The sequence below is a fragment of the Micromonas pusilla genome (genome assembly GCF_000151265.4).
Source record: "Micromonas pusilla CCMP1545 genomic scaffold MICPUCscaffold_2, whole genome shotgun sequence".
Classification (NCBI taxonomy): domain Eukaryota; kingdom Viridiplantae; phylum Chlorophyta; class Mamiellophyceae; order Mamiellales; family Mamiellaceae; genus Micromonas; species Micromonas pusilla.
Genome location: NW_003315883.1, coordinates 1,431,452 through 1,452,974, shown reverse-complemented (window position 1 = coordinate 1,452,974; position 21,523 = coordinate 1,431,452). Strand labels below are relative to the sequence as shown.

The 21,523-nt window shown below is 48.1% G+C and overlaps 7 protein-coding genes across 7 annotated transcripts; 2 read left to right on the top strand and 5 right to left on the bottom strand.

Moving 5' to 3' along the window:
- The first annotated feature begins 1,358 nt into the window (after positions 1–1,358).
- On the top strand, positions 1,359–4,196 carry ASNB (B-type asparagine synthetase chloroplast precursor). The gene is made up of 6 exons (XM_003056429.1): positions 1,359–1,586; positions 1,681–1,756; positions 1,993–2,216; positions 2,299–2,652; positions 2,825–3,425; positions 3,519–4,196. The coding sequence occupies exons 1-6, from the start codon at positions 1,398–1,400 to the stop codon at positions 3,941–3,943; spliced, it is 1,869 nt and encodes a 622-aa protein (XP_003056475.1). The 5' UTR covers positions 1,359–1,397; the 3' UTR covers positions 3,944–4,196.
- A 92-nt stretch (positions 4,197–4,288) lies between these two features.
- MICPUCDRAFT_43957 (uncharacterized protein) lies at positions 4,289–6,030 on the bottom strand (the record flags this gene model as incomplete). The annotated part of the gene is made up of 3 exons (XM_003056045.1): positions 4,289–5,426; positions 5,653–5,846; positions 5,926–6,030. The coding sequence occupies 3 exons, from the start codon at positions 6,028–6,030 to the stop codon at positions 4,289–4,291; spliced, it is 1,437 nt and encodes a 478-aa protein (XP_003056091.1).
- Positions 6,031–6,989: 959 nt separating this feature from the next.
- On the bottom strand, positions 6,990–7,738 carry MICPUCDRAFT_64733 (uncharacterized protein). The gene has a single exon (XM_003056044.1). It carries the CDS (start codon positions 7,449–7,451, stop codon positions 7,290–7,292), a length of 162 nt encoding a protein of 53 aa, XP_003056090.1. The 5' UTR covers positions 7,452–7,738; the 3' UTR covers positions 6,990–7,289.
- A 76-nt stretch (positions 7,739–7,814) lies between these two features.
- On the bottom strand, positions 7,815–8,858 carry MICPUCDRAFT_64732 (uncharacterized protein; the record flags this gene model as incomplete). The annotated part of the gene is made up of 1 exon (XM_003056043.1): positions 7,815–8,858. The coding sequence occupies one exon, from the start codon at positions 8,856–8,858 to the stop codon at positions 7,860–7,862; it is 999 nt and encodes a 332-aa protein (XP_003056089.1). The 3' UTR covers positions 7,815–7,859.
- A 1,423-nt stretch (positions 8,859–10,281) lies between these two features.
- MICPUCDRAFT_64730 (uncharacterized protein) lies at positions 10,282–13,739 on the bottom strand (the record flags this gene model as incomplete). The annotated part of the gene is made up of 1 exon (XM_003056042.1): positions 10,282–13,739. The coding sequence occupies exon 1, from the start codon at positions 11,314–11,316 to the stop codon at positions 10,282–10,284; it is 1,035 nt and encodes a 344-aa protein (XP_003056088.1). The 5' UTR covers positions 11,317–13,739.
- A 1,172-nt stretch (positions 13,740–14,911) lies between these two features.
- Positions 14,912–15,466, bottom strand: MICPUCDRAFT_13683 (uncharacterized protein; the record flags this gene model as incomplete). Its single annotated transcript, XM_003056041.1, has 1 exon — positions 14,912–15,466. One exon carries the CDS (start codon positions 15,464–15,466, stop codon positions 14,912–14,914), a length of 555 nt encoding a protein of 184 aa, XP_003056087.1.
- Positions 15,467–17,448: 1,982 nt separating this feature from the next.
- Positions 17,449–21,374, top strand: MICPUCDRAFT_31655 (uncharacterized protein; the record flags this gene model as incomplete). Its single annotated transcript, XM_003056428.1, has 5 exons — positions 17,449–17,502; positions 17,631–17,942; positions 18,017–18,853; positions 18,961–20,396; positions 20,529–21,374. 5 exons carry the CDS (start codon positions 17,449–17,451, stop codon positions 21,223–21,225), a joined length of 3,336 nt encoding a protein of 1,111 aa, XP_003056474.1. The 3' UTR covers positions 21,226–21,374.
- Positions 21,375–21,523: the final 149 nt, after the last annotated feature.

Genomic DNA, 21,523 nt, shown 5'->3' with positions numbered 1-21,523 from the left:
ACACGTCCTCTCACGTCGAGTCTGTGTTCAAGAACATGCGAAGCGAGACAAAGGGAAACCTGGAGCTGGCCGATTACATCCGCCTCAAAGTCTCTCGCGCGTCAGGAAGTCCCTCGCTCATGGACACGGACTTAACATCCTTCAGCGCTGGCGCGAATGAGAGTAACCGTCAGGTTCGACCGCGCGCTAAGAAGCCTCCGAGTGAGAAACACAAGGATGATCCTTCCGGGTTGAAGTGTGGTAAGTACATGGCAAACAGTCAGAAGAACTGCACCGCGAACATCACCACGAAAGGCCAACAGACCTGCAAATATAAACGCTGCGGTCATCACTGCGAGAACAAGTCAGAGTGTCCTGTGCACAGAAGCAGCGGTAAGAAGTAGTGATCGAAGCCCAAGCGTCGTAACATATGAGGTGTTGCTGGCGCTGAGTTTCTTAGATTCCCCTAGCTAGCCACAGAAATTAAATGGAAGTTGCCCTTGTCCTCCTAAGAGCAGCGTTTTCGGTCAGGATCATCTCCCGCGCGTACTCTGAGCAGCGCATCTGCGCGTCAGCACCCATCTCCAAGCGCGACGCGTCGTGCGCGGCCGAAAAATCGTCCAGCGCGCGCGCTCTGCACTGCTTAGGGGTGATGGAGGTCCAAGGTTTCCGGCCTGGAGCATTAACTCAAAATTTCTTGAATTAATAATGCCATATAAAGTTATGATTATGATCTTAATACAAGTTAATCATTGCCTTGCTTGGAACCTTCGAAGGTACCTTCGTACGAAAGTACTGTGAAAGTACCTTCGTAGTGTACACAGCTGTGTAGCTGTGTACCTTCGTACGAAAATAGATAAGTTGTAAACTTACTTTCGTACAAGATAAAATACTTTCGTACTTTCATACCTCGTACGAAGGTAATAAACATACTGTACGTGTACGTGTACAGCTGTACCTTCGTACGAAAGTACTTTCAAAGTACGAAAGTACGAAAGTACAACTAACATAATACTGTATGTAACTATGTATGTATGTAGCTATGTACTATGTAGCCCTGCACGTGTACGAAGGTAGTACGAAGGTAGCTACGAAGGTACGAAGGTAGCTAGCTACAACGCGGTGTACAGGCTGTACACGTGCACGAAGGTACTTTCGTACGAAAGTACGTTTGTACTTTCGTACTTTCGTACGAAAGTATTATCTACGAAAGTACCTTCGAAGGTACTTTCGAAAGTAGCTAGCTAGCTAGATAGAATATCTTCGTAGCTAGCTAGTGTACACGTACAACTGTACACGTGTAGTTGTAGCCCTACATGTAGGTCCGGCTATTTTCGAAAATATCTTCCTCACCGAAACCGGTCCTTATTGGCGTTGTGTGACACAGGCAGAAGACCTTTCTGTCATATTCTCTAAATATGATGGACATGTCAGTCGCATCGCCAGCTTGGTGTCCTCACCCACTTCACAGTCAGCGACCACCCAAGTCAAGGACTCATTCGTTAGCTTCGCCCGTTCCATCAGCTCGTTCGGAATCGTCAGGGTTGCGCCTACAAAAGAGCGGAAGTGTGGGATTCATTTCCGGGTTACCCGATATCATGCGCACGGTACGGTTTACGAATGACGAATATTATTTAAATGGCTCATAGAAGATGCTCATATTTCTCACCCTCGCGATATTTATACGACCTTTGTTGAAAGTCAGAAGTCAGAAGAAAACGCGGACTGCGTAAGACAGCTGATATGTGCTCTGTTCTCGCGTGTTTTGATCCGGACGGTGAGTTTTCAGTCACGTGAATCGAAATATCGCGAACTCGAGATCTTGATCGAAACACTTATCGGCCATGAATAGCTAAAAATCTGCAGCGATTTCCCCCTCACGGGACTGACCATCACCCAAAAAAGTGGACCTTTTCGAAATTATCTTGCAAGTTGAGAGGCTTGAAAATGCTACAGCTTAGGATATAAATTATAAATGTCTTCTGAGTTATCTCCTCCATCTTATGTTTTCAGGTGTGCTTTCCGAGGGAAGAGAAGAGCTCATGCGCGGCCTCTCTGCTCGAATGCGCACTCGAGGACCTGACGGTTCTGGCTACCACGGAAACGAGCGCTTTGGGCTTGCACACGAAAGACTTGCCATCATGGACCCTGAAGGAGGCAAACAGCCCATAGTATACAAGTCGGATGGCTATTCTGTGTGTGCTAACGGGGAGATCTATAACTTTCGCGAGCTTCAGGTATAACAGCAGCCTCGGCACTTTCCCGAAAAAACAATTTTTCTAAGTTAACGTCTCATTTTTACGTTTGAGATATCTTTAGGATAAATATGACCTCACTGCACCAAAAACTGGTTCAGACTCTGAAGTTTTATTGCAACTCTATCGATACAAGGGTGCTGAATTTGTTAAGGAACTTAATGGGATTTTCGGCTTTGTCTGTGTCAGCGGGGACGGTGCGGACATGATAGCTGCACGTGATCACTGTGGTATTAAGCCCTTGTACATTGGTTACGGAGAGGGCGGGTCTACCTGGTTTGCATCTGAACTCAAGGCAATTTGTGATCAGTGTAAATCTATCGAGGAATTCCCGGCCGGGCACTACTGGACTCCTAAGACTGGCTTTGTGAAATATTATGAACCAGAATGGGACTCTGATGAGTTTGTGAGCGATCAGGTAGGTGACCAGTTTACCTGCAGTATTTACCACCTGTTCGCACTGGTGATGAGTTAAACACAAGCTTCTCTGAATATAGTAAAAACGAATAATACCTTGTGTGTAAGATATGCTTATCTCTATCATACAATCTCATGTACGAGACTTAATTGAAATGTGACCATATTCGGAGGATACGTCTCAAGTACGCGCTGTGCTTTCCCAGGCAGTGAAAGATCAAATGATGGCTGATGTGCCAATAGGCTTACTCCTTTCTGGTGGTCTTGATTCAGCTGTCATCTCTTCTATCATTAAGCCGATGCTGGCTGAGACTCAGCAAAAGTTTATAACATTCACAGTTGGTCAAGAGGGTTCCCCTGACGTCGTGGCTGCACGGATGATGTCTGAACATCTTGGCACTGTTCACCACGAGTACTTGTTCACTTCTGAAGAGGCGTGCGACATCATTCCAGATGTAATTTATCATCTTGAAACATACGAACCTGAGCTTATTCGATCAGCTATCCCCAATTATTTCCTTGCACGGCTGGCATCTGAACATGTTAAAGTTGTGCTTACGGGCGAGGGCTCAGATGAACTCTTTGCTGGATACCTGTATTTCAGAGATGCCCCAGACTCAGCAGCTATCCATATGGAACTCCGCCGCATCTTCCACCATCTACACAATGTCAACTGTCAACGAGCTGATCGAATGACCATGGCTCACGGCCTCGAAGCACGTGTCCCGTTTCTTGACCCTCGCGTCATTGATGCAGTGATGAAGGCGAGCCAGCGTTCTTTTGCAGTTCTCATCTTTTATGACTGATTCGATTTGAAAGGACGATCAAATTTTTATTGTCACTTTTTTTGCGTTTGACCATGAAAAGCGGTGGACCCCGAATACAAGAAAATCGAGGGAGACTCCAAGCCAGAAAAATACGCACTTCGAGCCCTTTTCGACGGTGAAATTCCTGATCCTGTCCTGTGGCGTACCAAAGCAATGCAGTGTGAGGGTGTTGGTTTAAACTGGGTCGAAGACCTACAGAAGTTCTGTGAGTCGCAGGTGAGTGATGTTGACTACGAGAAGGCATCAAGTTTGTATGCCATTAATCCTCCTCAGAGCAAAGAGGAGTTATTCTACCGGCGCATATTTGAATCACACTACCAGGGCATGGATAAATTTGTTCACGTCTGGTCTGGCGGTTGTCGAGCAGCTGGTGCTGCTTGGCAGAACGAAGCATATACCCGCTTTGGCCTTAAGGACGTCACCCAACTTGCCCAGGGGATAGAAGGCATCAGAGGGATTTCCTAATCCGCGATTCCCGGATTTGCTTGCGCTGGATGTGAAATGTCCAAGCACTCTGGCAGATACAGAACAGTATTCATAGAGCGAAACCCTGCAGCTGCGCCGTGCTTTATGTTTCGATGCCTCGAGGAAGTGTTTCTTTCTCACGCTGCACTTCCACGAAAGTAGTTTTTAAAACGAATGCAAGTAGCGAGCCTTCCAGGGCCTAGGTAAGGCTCGTAGTTGAAAAACATGTTATGTACATGAGCTAGTGCTACAAGTCGCACCAGCAACTCGCTCTTGCAAGTGTACGAGACGTAGTTCGTAATTTTGTATTTTCTGCCTCTCATTTTGTCTATTGGCAAGCATCGCTTACCAGCCTATGTGTCGGTAGTTCTCGCCGGCATACGATGCTTCTGAACCAAGCTCTTCTTCAATTCGCAATAGTTGATTGTATTTCGAGAGGCGCTCAGACCGACAGGGCGCTCCAGTTTTGATCTGGCCAGTGGCAAGGCCTACCGCTAAATCTGCGATATATGAATCCTCCGTCTCGCCAGAGCGGTGAGACGCCATGACGCCCCAACCAGCCTTCTTGGACATCCGCACTGCCTCAATCGCCTCGGTGATTGAACCAATCTGGTTCACCTTGAGGAGCAGTGCATTACATGCCTTTGACTCGATGGCAGTCGCGACGCGCTCAGGGTTTGTCACGAGGAGGTCATCCCCAACTACCTGGCACACACCCGACGCAGTCAGAGTGCCCGTGTTCTCGAAATCATCCTGGTCGAACGGGTCCTCAATGGAGACAATAGGATACTCAGAGCAGAACTCTTTGTACATAGCAATCATTTCCTCACCAGTCTTCTTCAGAGACCCATCATTATTTTCAGTCTTGAAGTCAAGGTCATACATCTTATCATCAGCCGTGTAAAATTCAGCTGCTGCGACATCCATGCCTATCTTGATCTTTCCAGTGTATCCCGCTTTCTCGATAGCTTCCTTGAGCAATTCGAGACCTTCTCTGTTTTCCTGAATGTTCGGCGCGAACCCTCCTTCATCTCCGACATTGCAGGCGTCCTGACCGTACTTCTTCTTGATTACAGACTTGAGGTTATGATAAACCTCGGAGCCCATTCGCATAGCTTCTGCGAACGTGGAAGCGCCGACAGGGAGAATCATGAATTCCTGCATGGCAAGCTTGTTACCTGCATGTGACCCGCCGTTTATCACATTGAAAGCGGGCACAGGAAGCACAAGCTTCGAATTTCCTGCGAGCTCAGAGATGTGCTTGTAAAGTGGGACTCCCTTCTCCGCCGCGCCTGCCTTCGAAACTGCCATAGAGACAGCGAGGATGGCGTTAGCGCCAAGTTTACCTTTGTTCTTAGTACCATCTAGCTCGATCATGAGATCGTCTATCATTTTTTGATCGGCAGGATCCTTACCGATGAGCGCAGGGGCAATGATGGTGTTGATGTTCTCCACAGCCTTTAACACACCTTTTCCCATCCACCTGAGAACATAAACAAAGCATCAGTGAGGTGTTGTGATGCCCAGACAAGAGTGAATTTCGTGCGAAGCAAAACTGCTGCCTGTGTAGAGTTAGTTGTACCCTAGCTAGACGACTCTGGGTTGTTATAAAGCAGGAAGGACAGACGGTTTTGAAGTAACTACGTCAACCCGCGCAAATTCAGAATGTAAAGACTCGAGAAAATGGTTTAGTTTGGTTTGAAGCTCACTTTTCTTTGTCGCCGTCCCGAAGCTCTACCGCTTCGTGGATGCCGGTAGAGGCTCCAGAAGGAGTCATAGCGCGAAACATTCCCTTGTACGTGTAGACGTCAGCCTCGACAGTAGGATTTCCGCGAGAGTCAAATATCTGACGGCCGACGATCTTCGTAATGGCGGCTGGAGTTTGCTTTTTAAGGTATTCTGCCTGTAGGTATGTTCATATATAAGTTGGAGGTGGCAGGATTCCGAGCAAAACCCTGGGAACCCGATAAATCCGCGCTCACCATGAAAGAGATCGGCTCAGGTGCCTTGGCCTTGACGGCGGCATTTATTACATCCTCAACCTTCTTGCCGAGAGCATGCTCCTCAATATACTCCTGGATGGACATCTTTTCTTCGTTGGAGCGAACTGCGTTGCTTGTCCGCCGACTTCGCACGCGTGGATAGACCTTATGTCGGAACGTGTTGCAGCGATAGAGCATTATTTGTACGTGCTCAAGAACGCATGTGATAAAACGTTGTATCATAGTGTACACGCACGTAGCCCTAAGTTGTACGAAAGTACGAAAGTACTTACCTGCGTGTAAAATAAATAGTCTAGTGTACCGTACCTTGTACGTGCACAAACGGTAGTGTACAGCTGTACACGTACGTGTACGTGTACACGTACGTGTAGCATATCTAGTTCGTATGGAAATTTTAGATATTTTTATTCCGCGAAGTGCTTCCGGAAGTATTCTACAACTACTTTCGTACCTAAGGTACGAAAGTACGAAAGTACGAAAATACTTTCGAAAGTACTTTCGAAAGTACTTTCGTACCTTCATACAGTACAGAATACAACGTTGTGGGTGGGCTAAGTGCGTTGTACAAATGTACTTTCGTACTTTCGTACGAAAGTACTTCCGTACGTTTATTTGTACACGTACGTCTCACGTACGGAACGAACGAAGTACGAAGATAAATATCTATTTCCAGAAATACAACTAAGAACTTACGAAAGTACTTTCGAAAGTACCTTCGTAGCTACTTCCGGAAGTACCTTCAAGGTAGAGCACTGTATGTAGAATACAACGTACCTTCGTAGTGTACACGTAGGCCCTAGCTAGCTGAGTTAGTTGTTATTATTATTTATTACTGTACTATTATTTATTATTATGATATCATTCATACTACGAAGGTACGAAGGTAACAATATTGTACGTGTACCTCCAGAAATACTTCCGTACATAGCTACATACATTGATACGAACCTGCTGCTGGAAGAGTCCTGGAAGTACTTCCGGAAGTATGATACTTCCGTACTATAATCCGTAAAATGTTGTACAATCATTGTAGAGGAAACCGTGAGAAAGACATGACGTTGTAAAAATAGTATCTACAAATCTACAACTATACGTCGTACCTCCGAGGGTACTGCACCTTTGAAGGTACGTTGTATATATGTACTTCCGGACGAAAGTACAACTGCTCTTATAAATTCACTAGCCATTGACTGAAATGCCCACACGGAATAACGTGACACAGCACGAGTCACACTATAAAATAGGAAGTATCTAAAAAGACCTCCTAGTACCTTCGTACCTTCGAAGGTACTTGCAATACGTATCTAGCTATCATATCTACCTTTTATCTTCGTACTGGCCCTCTACAACCATGACGTAACAAACTGAAAAAATAACGGCAGATACCAAAACGTGCCAACAAAGCTCTTCCGCTTGGGAGGTTTCATCGCGTGCTGCAAACGCGAGCGAGGTCCGTACGATCCCCGCGTCCTCTGAATGATTGCACGCGTAACAACAAGGTTCATACCACAACGGTTTTATTCGCCCGTGCCGTGATGCCCGCACTGTGTCACTTTATCACAAGGAAAAAAATAATGGTCGACAAGAGAGGACCACGTTTATTCTCGCTCTTGATGCACGACCCGACAACAATCCGCGAACAATCGAAACTATATTTCAAGTGAGAATGGAGCAGTTCTACTGAACGATCTTCCAAGTGAGAACGCAGCAATTCTACTGCACCTCGAGAGAATCAGAAAAAAATACTGGAAAGTTTCGTTCTTCTGAAACTGTCACGAACTGTATTACCTTCCTTTAGAAATTTGCCAAAGGGCGCACCCCGCACAACGGTCTTGCGAAATGGTTTTCTGAGTCAGATCTTTGGGCCGAAGGTGCCAGCAACGTACTTCAGGTGATATCGGAACAAGGGCGGACTAAAATAAATCTGCACAGCAGTTTCGCACTTTGGCGTGAGTCCAGTCACAGTCTTCACCCAGAACCCTGGAATTAAATTCAGGTGCAGTCCCCGAACTCACTTCCCTAAAAGGTTGTCCCGGGTAGTGAGCTGCAAACGTCTCACCCGACAGTTCTTTGAGAGGATCCCTCCCTTCAGAAGAAAACGAAGAAATACCTTCCAATTCGATCAACGCAGCCGAGATATCGTTGTCGTTGACGCGCGGGTCCATTGACCATACAAGCCAATTGTCAAGCATGCAGTCATTTGATGAAGGAATTTCGGCGCCAAGGTCCGAAAATGTAGGCACAGGACGCATTACTGTCTCGACCCATCCAGCATGGCCAAGTGCAGTCTTCTCACCAGTAGAACTCCAACGAAACCGAATGGGAGACGAGACCGTGGCTCCAAGTTTGCGTGCAACCTCTGTTGAATCACAGACTTTTTCCTTGTCAATTGTTTTGCTCGGGGCGAAGGAAGCTTTGCGCCATAGAGAGCACATCGCCATCAGATCGACAGCGTCAGTTGCCCATCGGTGAAGTGCCCCTTCACCTTTGACGGAACGAGTCAATATAGTTGGGCGGACACGCCATGCCATCACTTGTGGCTGCCCAACCTGTGCCTCAAGTAGTGCCCTGAATCCGCGAACGAACGCTGGAAGGTGCACTGCGGTCGCGTGTGACCTGACGAAGCGATGACACGACGTGACAAAAGCGGAACCATCTGGGCGGACTGGGTAGCTCGCCTTCTCGGGTAGGCTGCAATTTATCTGCCAGGCCTTTGATGCGGCAATGAGCTCCTCAAAATTTCGAAAGATAGCTTTTTTGCGCACTGCCTTTAGCCTTTTGCGAGACTGGCTGCCGCGGAATGCGGCTTGAATCTTTGTTGCCGCGGTGTCCTCAGAGACGCATAACCCCGCGGTTGAGTTTTTGTTTTTATTTCTCTGCTTTTTTGGCTTATCGACGACGCACGATCCCATCCTGAGAAGTGTTTTACGAGAGCAACGTTGCACTCGAATACGGTGGTACTTTCGAAAGTACGTGTACTTTCGTAAGTTTTACCTTCGTGTATGAGGCCCAAAAAGTACTCAACGTGAACCTGCAAACCTGCAGATCGACAGTTCGACATCGCCATCGCGGCCGGCGTGGTACGCGCTATACCTGACAGCAACTGACCCAATATGAAGCTGTGAATCGATTCATGACGTCATTGCGAGAAACTTTCTCCGTGATCATGCCGCGCGATATTGCCTTCCGCCTCTGGCGCGCGCGGCTCCGATGGAGACACATCTTCGCGTTTTTCGAACGGAAACGCGACAGCACGTTTTTGGCAAAAAGTGACCACTGGCCTTTTCAAGCGCCGATTACATCGTGTTCTAACCCTAAGCGACGTCATATTCTTAGATATATCGATGATGTATATCACAAGCATCACTTCCTCTCCCTGTGACAAAGTCATTCATGACCTTTCGACGACGCCATGGCCGCACGAACACGCAGACCCTGACGCCTGGCAAAAATATTTCCCCGCCGAAGAGAATTTTTTTCACCTGAAAAACGCGAACGGGTCCGAGATGGCTCGGTTTTTCGCCTCATCCGCGGGTTGGCGAGGAGCGCCGTGCATCATCAAGCTATAACGCGAAGATACCCTCGCGCGCGCATCATCACATAAGGTCATAAGGTACGCATCTTTGCCCTCGCGCGCCTCCGGGAGTGCGCGGGCGCGCGCGACGCGGGGGGCGATGTCGAACTGTCGATCTGCAGGTTTGCAGGTTCACGTTGAGTACTTTTTGGGCCTCATATCGTGAGTCTTTCGAAAATATACTCGAAAGTACGAAAGTACTTTCGTACACGTGTACGGAGGTAAGGTACTTTCGTACGAAAGTAGTTTCGTACCTTCGTACGATGATAATAAATACTTCCGGAAGTATTCTATACACGTGTACAGCTGTACACGTGTACACGTGTACGGACGGAGTACAACAATTTTGTAGCCCTACGCTATTAGATATGTGTAGCTTGTGTACATAGCTACATACCTTCGTGTCTATCTTCGTATCGGATACTTTCGATATTTCCGGAAGTACGGAAGTATCTATCTCGAAAGTACGTAAGTACTTTCGTACGAAAGTACTTCCGTAGGCCTACCTGTACTTCCGTACCTTACTTCGTACGGAAGTACTTTCTTGTACTTTCGAAAGTATCTAAAACAACAATAAAACTAAGATCATAATCATAAATATGGCATGATTAATCCAAGGATTCTTGAATTAATGCTCTGTATGCGTATCAGTCAGGCAGGGGCAGGTGCCGTACTCGTAGGCCGCCTGCCGGCTCTCCACTCAAGCACAACGACGTTCGCGCGCGCTTCGCGTGCACGAGCTCTGCGATGTCGTCACTCGTTCACGAACACGACACGTGAAAGTTCTTCGGCCACCGACGCCACTCGCGGCCGCGGCGGCGGCGGCGGCGGCGGGCGGCGGTGGCGGCCGCATGCCGCGGCGACGCGAGGCGGACCAGCGAGTCGAACGACGTAGCCGGCGACGTCATTCTCGCGTGGATGCGCGCCCCGCGCGCATCTCCGCGCGGACGTGTTGTAGGCACGTCGTGAGTTCTAAGCTGACGAAGTGCTTCGCAGCTGCTCGCGATCGGCGGCGGCGGCGGCGGCGGCGGAGGCGGCCGCCCGCCACTGCGCTGAGAGGGGACATGTCGCGCCGTGCTGAGGTCGCGACGGCGACGCCGTGCACGCAGCAACGTAGCTTTCGCGCGCAGATCGGCGCCGTGAGCTGAGAGTCGACGAAACGCGCTCTCGAGACCGTGAGAGGCTTCCATTCGCGCGACGGCGACGTTTCCCGCGTCCTCGTCGTCCAAGACGGCTGGGAGGGGACGCGATATGATCGCGCTGCCCGATGGCGTCGGCGTCGTCGAGAGGCACTCGTAAGTAATCACGGAATGCCCAGCGACGCGACGTTCCCCTCGGTCGCCCGCGATGCTACGACGACGCACACCGTTCGTACCATCTCGATCGCTGCGATGACAACCGCGCCAGTGCGTGCTCGCGGATGGTACCTCCGCGATGGCGCGATAAGGATCCACGACGCCGGCGGAGAACCCGCCGCTACCGCGCAGGCGCCGCTCGGAGCATGGCGACACGGGCGGGACGTTCACGGTTCGCAGACGCAGACGCGCAGAGCAGCTGCGGCGAGAGCCGCGTCCCCCGCGGTCGTGTCGCTCGCGGGTACGCCTCGATCGCCCCCGCCGCGCGATTGGGAGCGGTTGTGTTCGCGCGACCGCGGAAGGAGACGCAGGCAGACGCCGCCGCGTCCGCGTCACCGCTGACGCCGGCGCCGGCGTCAACGTTGAGCCGCAGGCGCGCGGTGAGCTCACCGTTCGCGTCCTCCCTGACGTCCCCCGCCGCCGCACGAGATCATCGCTCATCGCGCGCGTGGGAGGGATGGGGTGTGTTGCGTCGCGTTGCCGGCGGGTTGGAGATGTGGGCGTTCGCGAGCGCGTGGCTGTGGAACGGCCGGCGGGCGACTGCCGCGACGCCGCCGCGACGGCAGCGTTGGAAAGTTGAGCGCTCGCGTCATCGTCCGTTTAAGTCGTCCGCTCGTGTCGTTATTCAAATCGTTCACATCGTCCGTCATTCGCCGCGTCGTTACTCTCTCACCTCTCGTCGTCACCTTCGTCGTGCTCGCCCCCTCTTCTCCCCGAAACCCTCCACATTACCACCTCGCGGAAATCGTCACAGCTTCTACTTCGCGCAGAAAGAATCTAGTAGAAGACGACGCCATCTTCGATGATTCCGCGTCGAATGTACCCCTGCGTGATGTACGTGTTAATGCACGGACGGAGATCAGCAAAGATTTCGCTGTTCATAGTACGGATGGCAGTCTTGTAGTTCTCCCCCTCCTCCTCGATCTTGATATCTTTCGGGATGATGAATTCCACGAGTTTGATGTAGACAACGCGGACGAAGTTGGCAAAGTCCCCGTTACGAGTATACAGTCTGAAACCCTTTCGTTTCCCCTGTGACTTCACGGTTTCCGGGAATATGCCTTTATCGTAGAGGAGACACCCAACTCTTTCGAGAAGACCTCTCAGAATGTACAACTCTGGTGCATTCTTGATACGTTCGCCAACGTCCGCGTCCGCGTCCGTGTACTTGTGAAGGACAGGTTCCATGTCGAACATCGTGGCCAACCTATCGTTGTCTCCAAGAGTGTCATCGACGAGTTCCGTAGTGAGATCGGTACCCTGACGAATGATGGACTCCGTCGGCCCCGACTGTTGGTTGAGCGTCGTTTGGACGACGCGAGGAGCCGCGGGAGTAGCAGGACGCGTGGCTGAACCAAAGTTCAAAGTCCGACCGCAGCCACTTACGACGGCGGGGGAGGGCGCAGACGTGTCCTCTCGTTGGCGTTTCAATGATGAACCACCTTCAAGAAGCGAAAGCTGCTGGGCGTATTCGACTGCAGTCATTCCGTCAGGTGCTCCAGTAGAAAAGCCAGCAGAGGCAGCAGGAGGAGCTTGGTGAACGACTTCTTCTATTTCCGTAGGGAGCGCGTCGCGTCTGCCACGCGAGAGTCCGGAGCGCTACGCGCATCGTCAAAGGCGAAAAGCTCCTCAATGACACGACGCTCGCAAGGGACGTCGTGCAGGCGCCAGTCCCAGTGCAGCAGGCAGAATCGCAACGTGAAACTCCGCGTGCGACAAGCGATCAGGAAAGGTCTTCGGAAATCGAGGCCGCCACGGACTACGATTTCTGCCTCGATCTCGACGACGACGACGAGACGGATGATGCCAAGCACGAGGATAAGATGGCCATGGAGTTTCTGGCCGAAGAAGGAGAAGAGATGGCCACTGCCAGGCTCACAGACGAAAATCAGCTCGCCAGGCATATGCTCGCGCCAACTGAATTTGATGGCGTCGAAGTGTTGGAGGATACCGAAGGGGACATCGTAACGATGACTCCGGCCAACGAGTACAACCTCGAGATTGTCTCTGGTTCATCCTACGTCGTGAGCCCTTTCTTCATCGAGACTAAACGCGGAGGCACCAGCAAGAGGAAGAACGAATCGATCTATCCAGTTTGGTCCATGGTCTCGTACGCCGCGCGTCTCTTCACGACCACGGGCCCACTCGTTCGCGGGCTCTTTTACAGCGCCGAGAGCACGTCCTCTCACGTCGAGTCTGTGTTCAAGAACATGCGAAGCGAGACAAAGGGAAACCTGGAGCTGGCCGATTACATCCGCCTCAAAGTCTCTCGCGCGTCAGGAAGTCCCTCGCTCATGGACACGGACTTAACATCCTTCAGCGCTGGCGCGAATGAGAGTAACCGTCAGGTTCGACCGCGCGCTAAGAAGCCTCCGAGTGAGAAACACAAGGATGATCCTTCCGGGTTGAAGTGTGGTAAGTACATGGCAAACAGTCAGAAGAACTGCACCGCGAACATCACCACGAAAGGCCAACAGACCTGCAAATATAAACGCTGCGGTCATCACTGCGAGAACAAGTCAGAGTGTCCTGTGCACAGAAGCAGCGGTAAGAAGTAGTGATCGAAGCCCAAGCGTCGTAACATATGAGGTGTTGCTGGCGCTGAGTTTCTTAGATTCCCCTAGCTAGCCACAGAAATTAAATGGAAGTTGCCCTTGTCCTCCTAAGAGCAGCGTTTTCGGTCAGGATCATCTCCCGCGCGTACTCTGAGCAGCGCATCTGCGCGTCAGCACCCATCTCCAAGCGCGACGCGTCGTGCGCGGCCGAAAAATCGTCCAGCGCGCGCGCTCTGCACTGCTTAGGGGTGATGGAGGTCCAAGGTTTCCGGCCTGGAGCATTAACTCAAAATTTCTTGAATTAATAATGCCATATAAAGTTATGATTATGATCTTAATACAAGTTAAAACAACTTATCTTCGAAGAACTTTCGAAGATAGTTGCTTTTATTTTGTACAATACGGATAGGAAGTACGAAAGTACGAAAGTACGTACGGAAGAACTTCCGGAAGTATGTATGACTCACGTATGTGTAGAGTGTAGCTGTGTATGGCACTGTAGGCACAGTAGGCACGGTAGGCAGCTAGGCACAGTAGGCAGCTACAGTAGGCATAGTAGGCACAACAAAATGAACAAAGATAGCACTTCGGTTGCACACGTACAGTACAACGTACACGTACACGTACGTGTACGGAAGTACGAAAGTACTTTCGTACGAAAGTACGGAAGTACGAAAGTACGGAAGTACGAAAGTACGAAAGTACGGAAGTACGAAAGTACGAAAGTAAGACAACTTACACGTACTTTCGTACTTTCGAAAGTACAACGTTGTACCTTCGAAGGTACACGTGTACCGAAGATATGATAGACTATCGGGATACCTTGGTACGGAAGTACCTTCGTTCGGAGGTACGAAAGTACTTTCGAAATTACTTTCGAAAGTACACGTACTTTCGAAAGTATAGAACATCATGCTTTCGAAAGTAAAGTACTTTCGTACGAAAGTACTTCCGTATGATACGAAGGTACAGTACAGTACATGTACGTTGTACACGTACGGATATTTATCTTCGTGTTTGTACAGTAAATCGTTTTAGCGAGTTTTTTTCACCTTCGAAGGTCAAGGTAGCAAACCTAAACCCTAAATTTGGGCTACTACAACCATGACGGGTTTCGCAGTGTTTCGCAGTCGGTGAACCGGCCTGGGTTTAGAAAAGTTACCTGCGCTTTTTTAAGAAGTTGGGCAACCCGCTGGCTTACTTTGTACGGCCATACACGTATAAAGCTTCTTAGAGGCCCTGGATCTCAAAACAGTCTAGACAGAAGCACTACATACAGTGTTGCTCATCCGTGGTCTCCAGCTCTTCACCACGCGCTGCAAAGACGCATGCGAACATTTTTCCATTCGAAAAAGGCGCGGGTATCCCGTTGATAGGTGGTTCTAGACTTTTGAAAGATTGAATTCGCTGTGGACGGCGGAAGATTTTAGTTTTAGTGAGTGTCTAAGCTTTATTCTCTTCGACGCGCACAACATAGAGCTTTATTCGAACATAAATATCCTTGCTGCAATGTCTCCAATACACCAATTGAATCCCTGAAGGAGCCCCTCTGCAGTTAATGCACTGCAACCTTCAATATGCCAATGACGTTTCTCCATGGTCTCTAAGCCTAGTACTACCGCGATTTCATCCTTGGAGAGCGCTCCTGGGATGTCCTGCTTATTTGCTAAAATTAGAAGAGACGCCCCTGCAAGCTTTTCCTCAGACAATAACGTGTGCAGCTCTTCTTTGCAATCATGCATCCGACGCCCATCTGCACTATCAACAACCCACACTAAACCGTCGGTTGCTTCATAATAGTTCCGCCAGTAGCTTCGCAGAGTCTTCTGACCGCCGACATCCCAAATGTTCAACCGATAGCCAAGGAAGCTCATAGTCTTGATGTTGAAACCAAGAGTGGGACTTATGGTGCTGACATCCTCTCCGTTAATACGTTTCACTATGGTCGTCTTCCCTGCGTTATCTAACCCAACCATAAGTAGACGCAGTTCCTTTTCACTTGATTTTACTTTTTTCGTGATAGTTAGAAGGCCCATGAGTTAAACGTCTCAAGTATTAAGCCTGTACGTGTGCTGAAGAATTCACTCCCGCGTGCACACTAGCGATAGCCCACGTGTCAGAGCGCTGCGCCCCGCTGGTCTCTCGACCAAGAGAGAGCCTGTTCAACGTGAGCTTCGGCTACGTAAAGTATGTCGCTTCTTTCGGAGATAGATACATACATGTGTGTACTTCCGGAAGTACGGAGGTACAGTACTTTCGTATCTATCTTCGTACGGAATTATGATATGATAACGAAATATTTTACACTACGATAGAATATGTGTACACGTAGGGATGCTGTACTGTACGCGTAGGGCTACGTGAGTGCTACGTGTACTGTACTTCCGGAAGCACCATCATTCGAAGCAAGATAGATAGAATATCTACGTGTACGTGTAGCTAGGGCTACACGTGTACGCGTACAACGTACTGTAGACTTCCTGGGCACTCAGTGTTCAGTAGTTGCGTACCTTCGAAGGTACGTGTACAGCTGTACACTGTACATTATGATAATTAAAATAAACATAGTACTGTACACGTACGTGTACGTGTACACGTAGGGCTACGTGTACATTGCCTTTGCCTTTCAAAATTTTCGCATCTTGATTGTGAATCTCCGGTCAGCCTCGATGAAAAATAATCACCGATGAAAATGCGATGAAAATTTCCCCACCAGGAGGACGCGGTTTCAACGTTTTTTTATTAGCCGACTAATTTGAAACTGGCGGATGTGGTCATTTTGATCACATCCGCCACTTTCCGTAAGGGCGACCCGCGAACAGCATTGTAGCTATCTAGTACGGAAGTACTTCCGTACGAAGGTTGCTGCGGAGGCACGAAAGTACTTCCGTACGAAGGTACTTTCGTACAAAGGTATCTATTTTCGTACTTTCGTACTTTCGTACGAATGAGTATTATTTCCGTGAGTACGTGTACAGCTGTACACGTACTGTATGGCTATGGCTTGGGCTATGTACATAGGCCCTAATTGATACCTTCGTATGATATTAAAAGATAAATAAGTTATGTGCATATGTGTACACGTACGTGTACTGATTATGGCTATGTACTTCCGGAAATATCTTCAAACATATCTTCATATGCTTCATACTACGTTGTACAGTAAGTTGTTACTGTAGACTATGTTGTTATGTAGTTGTACTTTCGGAAATATCTTCATTCGTACGGAAATAGATACAGTAAGTTGTTTTATACAACTTACCTTCGAAGTTACTTTCGTACTTTCGTACAATATTTCCGTACGTACTGAACCTTCGAAGGACTTTCGAAGATAATAATTCTATTTCCGGAAGTATAGACGTGTACCTTCGAAGTTACTTTCGTACTTTCGAAAGTACTTCCGTACTTCCGCACCTTCGACGGTACTTTCGTACCTTCGTACGGAAGTACGAAAGTACTTTCGTACTTCGTACGGAAGTATGGTACGAAAGTACTTTCGAAAGTACTTTCGTACTTTCGAAAGTACGAAAGTACTTTCGTACGAAAGTACTTCCGTAGATCCGTACTGTACATATGAAAGTACTTTCGAAAGTAGGGCTACTTTCGTACTTTCGTACAAGATTTATCAAAAAATTGATATGATACCATTGTGTACGTGTACGTTGTACGAAAGTCGTACTTTCGAAAGTACACGTACACGTAGTGTACTTTCGAAAGTAAGTTTTACTTTCGTACTTTCAAAGTACTTTCGTACGAAGATATACTTTCGTACTTTCGTATGGAAATAGATACTTTCGTACGAAAGTACGAAAGTACGAAAGTACTTTCGTACTTCCGTGCGTTGCACTACAACGTTGTACGAAAGTACCTTCGAAGGTAGCTCTACACGTACTTCGTTCCGTAGGTGTACAGCTGTACACGTGTACTGTACAGTGTACAGCACTACACTATTCCAGCCAATAACTTCCGGAAAGTGCTCCGACACAGTTCAACGAGTCGCAGTCCCTAATCCAGCACCATGCCCACTGTCGAAGAAGTCGTCGAAGGGAAGGACTACAATTTCCCAGCCGAGGTGTGCATAAATCTTCTAGCATTATCTAACCTCCGCTTCAGGTTCTTGTTGTGTCTTGGCGTTTTATTTCTGCGAAATCGGCTTCTGGTCAAGCGATTTGACGGGGGCGTTCACTTGTCGAATTGCAGGAAGAAGCTATCCTTCGTTTTTGGAAGGAAAACAATACATTCGAGGAGCAACTCAAACGTAGCGAAGGACGCCCTGAGTATGTATTTTATGACGGCCCGCCGTTCGCGACGGGGCTGCCTCACTACGGCCACATCCTTGCTGGTACAATTAAAGACGTTGTCACCCGTTTTGCTTGCTCCACTGGCCACCATGTCTCTCGACGATTTGGTTGGGACTGCCACGGTCTTCCTGTTGAGCATGAGATTGACAAGAAGCTGGGAATAACGGGCAAAGGCGATGTCCTTAAACTGGGCATAGACAAATACAACGAGGTAGACTAGATTAGATAGTGTGCTTTGTCCTTGCCTTTGTAACAAGTGCAAGTATACTTGACCCTATTTTGAAGGAATGTCGGAGTATTGTTATGCGCTACTCAAAGGAGTGGGAGAAAACGATATCACGCACAGGACGCTGGATTGACTTCGAGAACGACTACAAGACTCTGGATCCCAAGTTCATGGAGTCTGTGTGGTGGGTTTTCAAGACACTGTGGGAGAAAGACCTAGTTTACAAGGGCTTCAAGGTCATGCCATATTCGACAGCCTGCAACACACCTTTATCCAATTTTGAAGCTGGGCTTGACTACCGAGATGTATCCGATCCTGCTGTGATGGTTTCATTCCCGATTGTTGGATGTAATTTGGGGGCCTCTCTTGTTGCGTGGACAACTACACCTTGGACACTTCCCGCGAACTTGGCACTGTGTGTCAACCCAAACTTTAACTACGCATATGTGAAGAATCCTGCAGGCAAGGTGTTTGTAGTTGCAGATGCACGATTGGGTTCGATTCCCGGAGCCACTGTCAAGCAAAAAGGGAATCAGAATACGATTCTTACAGAAGGATGGGAAGTTTTGAAGAAAGTTATCGGATCTGAAATGAAAGACATTCGCTACGAACCCATGTTTACTTTTTTTACTGAGCTAATGCGTGATACTGCTTTTAAAGTCTGCTGTGATGATTATGTGACGGGTGACAGCGGTACTGGAGTTGTACATCAAGCTCCTGCGTACGGCGAAGACGATTATCGCATATGCATATCGAATGGAATAATTATCAAAGGAGGCTTACTCCCTGACCCAGTTGATGTTAATGGGTGTTTTATCCTTCCCGTGACTGTTCCATTCTCAGGCAAGCATGTAAAGACCGCAGACAAAGATATTATATCTGCAATCAAGGACAAGGTTAGTATCTACCACAACTTTCAAATGATATTTAGCGCATCCGTTTATTGTTTTAGGGTTTTTCTTCTAATGCACTGTACTTGATCTTGTGCTGACTCTCTGTGCAGGGCCGACTCATAGATAATTCGCGAATAGTACACTCGTACCCGTATTGCTGGCGATCACATACTCCCCTTATATACAAAGCAGTGGCTTCGTACTTTGTCAAAGTCGATATAATTAAATCAAAGCTTGTTAAAAACAATGAGAAAACACATTGGGTTCCGTCTTATGTTAAGGAGAAGCGTTTCCGAAACTGGCTTGAAAATGCACATGATTGGGCCATCAGTCGAAACCGCTACTGGGGAACTCCGATCCCTGTATGGTGTTCTCCTGATGGCGAAGAAATACGTGTCATAGGGTCTATTGCTGAACTTCAAGCAGCAACAGGCACCAAAATTAGTGACATTCACCGTCACCTCATAGACCACCTCGAGATACCTTCCTGCCGAGGACCAGAATATCCTCCTCTGAAACGCGTGGAAGATGTGTTCGATTGTTGGTTTGAGTCAGGCTCTATGCCTTATGCTCAACATCATTATCCTTTTGAAAATAAAACCATTTTCGAGCGAGATGTATTCCCCGCTGACTTTATTGCCGAGGGACTTGATCAAACCCGCGGCTGGTTCTACACTCTTATGGTGTTATCTACTGCTCTATTCGATCGTCCCGCTTTTCGAAACTTGGTATGCAACGGTCTTGTTCTCGCGGCAGATGGCAAAAAAATGTCGAAAAGTCTGAAGAACTATCCGGATCCAAACGAGGTTCTCAACCAATACGGCGCCGATGCCCTTCGCTTATACTTGATCAATTCACCAGTGGTACGGGCCGAGCCCCTGCGTTTCAAAGAAACTGGGGTTTTTTCAGTCCTGAAAGATATCTTTCTTCCTTGGTACAATGCCTATCGATTTTTTATCCAGAATGTCCGTAGAGTAGAAGAGACAAGTGGGCATCATTTCAATCCATTTATTCTTGACCAAAAAGCTGTGAATATACTTGATCGCTGGATTGCTTCTGCAACATCTTCGTTGGTGACCTTTGTGAAGACTGAGATGTGTGCGTACAGGTTGTACACTGTGGTTCCCCGGCTTGTATCATTCATTGGCCAACTCACCAATATCTATGTTCGATACAGTCGCTCTCGCCTCAAGGGGAAATTTGGCGAAATTGAATCTCGTAATGCACTTGCAACCCTATTCGAAGTTCTCCTTGTTCTTTGCAAGACAATGGCACCTTTCACGCCTTTTTTTGTTGAGAAACTGTATCAGAACCTGCGACACTGTCTTCCAGATCAAGGGGACATGGAGCCTTCTATCCATTTTTGCAAATTTCCTGAAGCTGCAGAGCAAGCCCACGACGCCAGAGTAGAAGCTTCTGTCAATAGAATTCAGACAGTAATTGAGTTAGGCCGTCATATAAGGGAGCGAAATAGTAGGCCTTTGAAGACTCCCCTGAAGCGCATGACTGTTGCACACGTTGATGGTAGGGTAGAGATTTTTTTTTTGTTTTTTTATTTAAAAATATTTCATCAGTGTTTCACTCTGGCACCTGAATGTATCGTGCAACTTCCACTGCTTAGCTGAACTCTGTACTCATTTTTTGCGATGGTGTCCCTGCCGACTGTTGACTTCTTGAGCGATCTCAGTGGAGAGCTACAGAGTTATGTATTCGAGGAGCTGAATGTCCGCCAGCTTAATGTTTGTGCGGATCCGATGCAGTACGCGACGATTAAGGCAGAGCCGAATTATGGAGTGCTAGGAAAACGTCTCGGAAAGGCTATGGGGCCAGTATCTAAGGCTATAAAAGACATGTCCCAAGATGACATCCTCAAGTTTCAGAAGACTGGCTTACTTAATTTGATGGAACACTCTCTCGCTGCTGAAGATATCATCATTAAGCACGAGTTCCGCATTCCTCAAGGATGCAGTAAAGTTGATATCGATGCAGAGCTAGGCGAAGATGGTATCATAGTAGTGATTGAGTTGGGCGTGGACCAGTTATTGGTTGACGCTGGCTCAGCTCGAGAGTTTGTCAGTCGTGTGCAGAAAATGCGCAAAAGCTGTGGACTTCGTACGTCAGACGAAGTTTCTATTTTCTATGAGCTGTCAGAGACTGTTGATTCTGTGACGCAAGCTAGTTTTGCGCGCATGCTCTTAAAGGAGCAAAGCTACTTCCAAGAAAGTATAGGTTGCGTACCACAACCCACAAAAATGAAGCCCGACAGAGCTGAAGTGATTTTAAGTGAGACCTGCTCTCTTGCAGATGGGGCACAGGTCAATATTACCTTGACTTGCCCCGTAAATCTGCAAGACATGGGAGCTCCGTTGTCGTGATTGTTTAGGAGTGTACCTGTGCTTTCGTTGTCTGCTTTGCATACCTGATGAACAGCAGGCACAAGTCATCTCGTGAGCTTGACTTGGTTCTCAGATAAAAACGTAGAAAAATGTTGTTTTTGTGACTCACGTTAAAAAAGAACCCACCCGATAACACTCTCTGTAAATTTGTCACACGTTCGGATTGTGACATCACGTCCAGAACTACTCGTAATAAACTGACCAGCAGAAAAGTAAAGGAAATCATATATGTTGATAAACAACCTAGACACGGCACAAAAAAATGACTCATTTATGT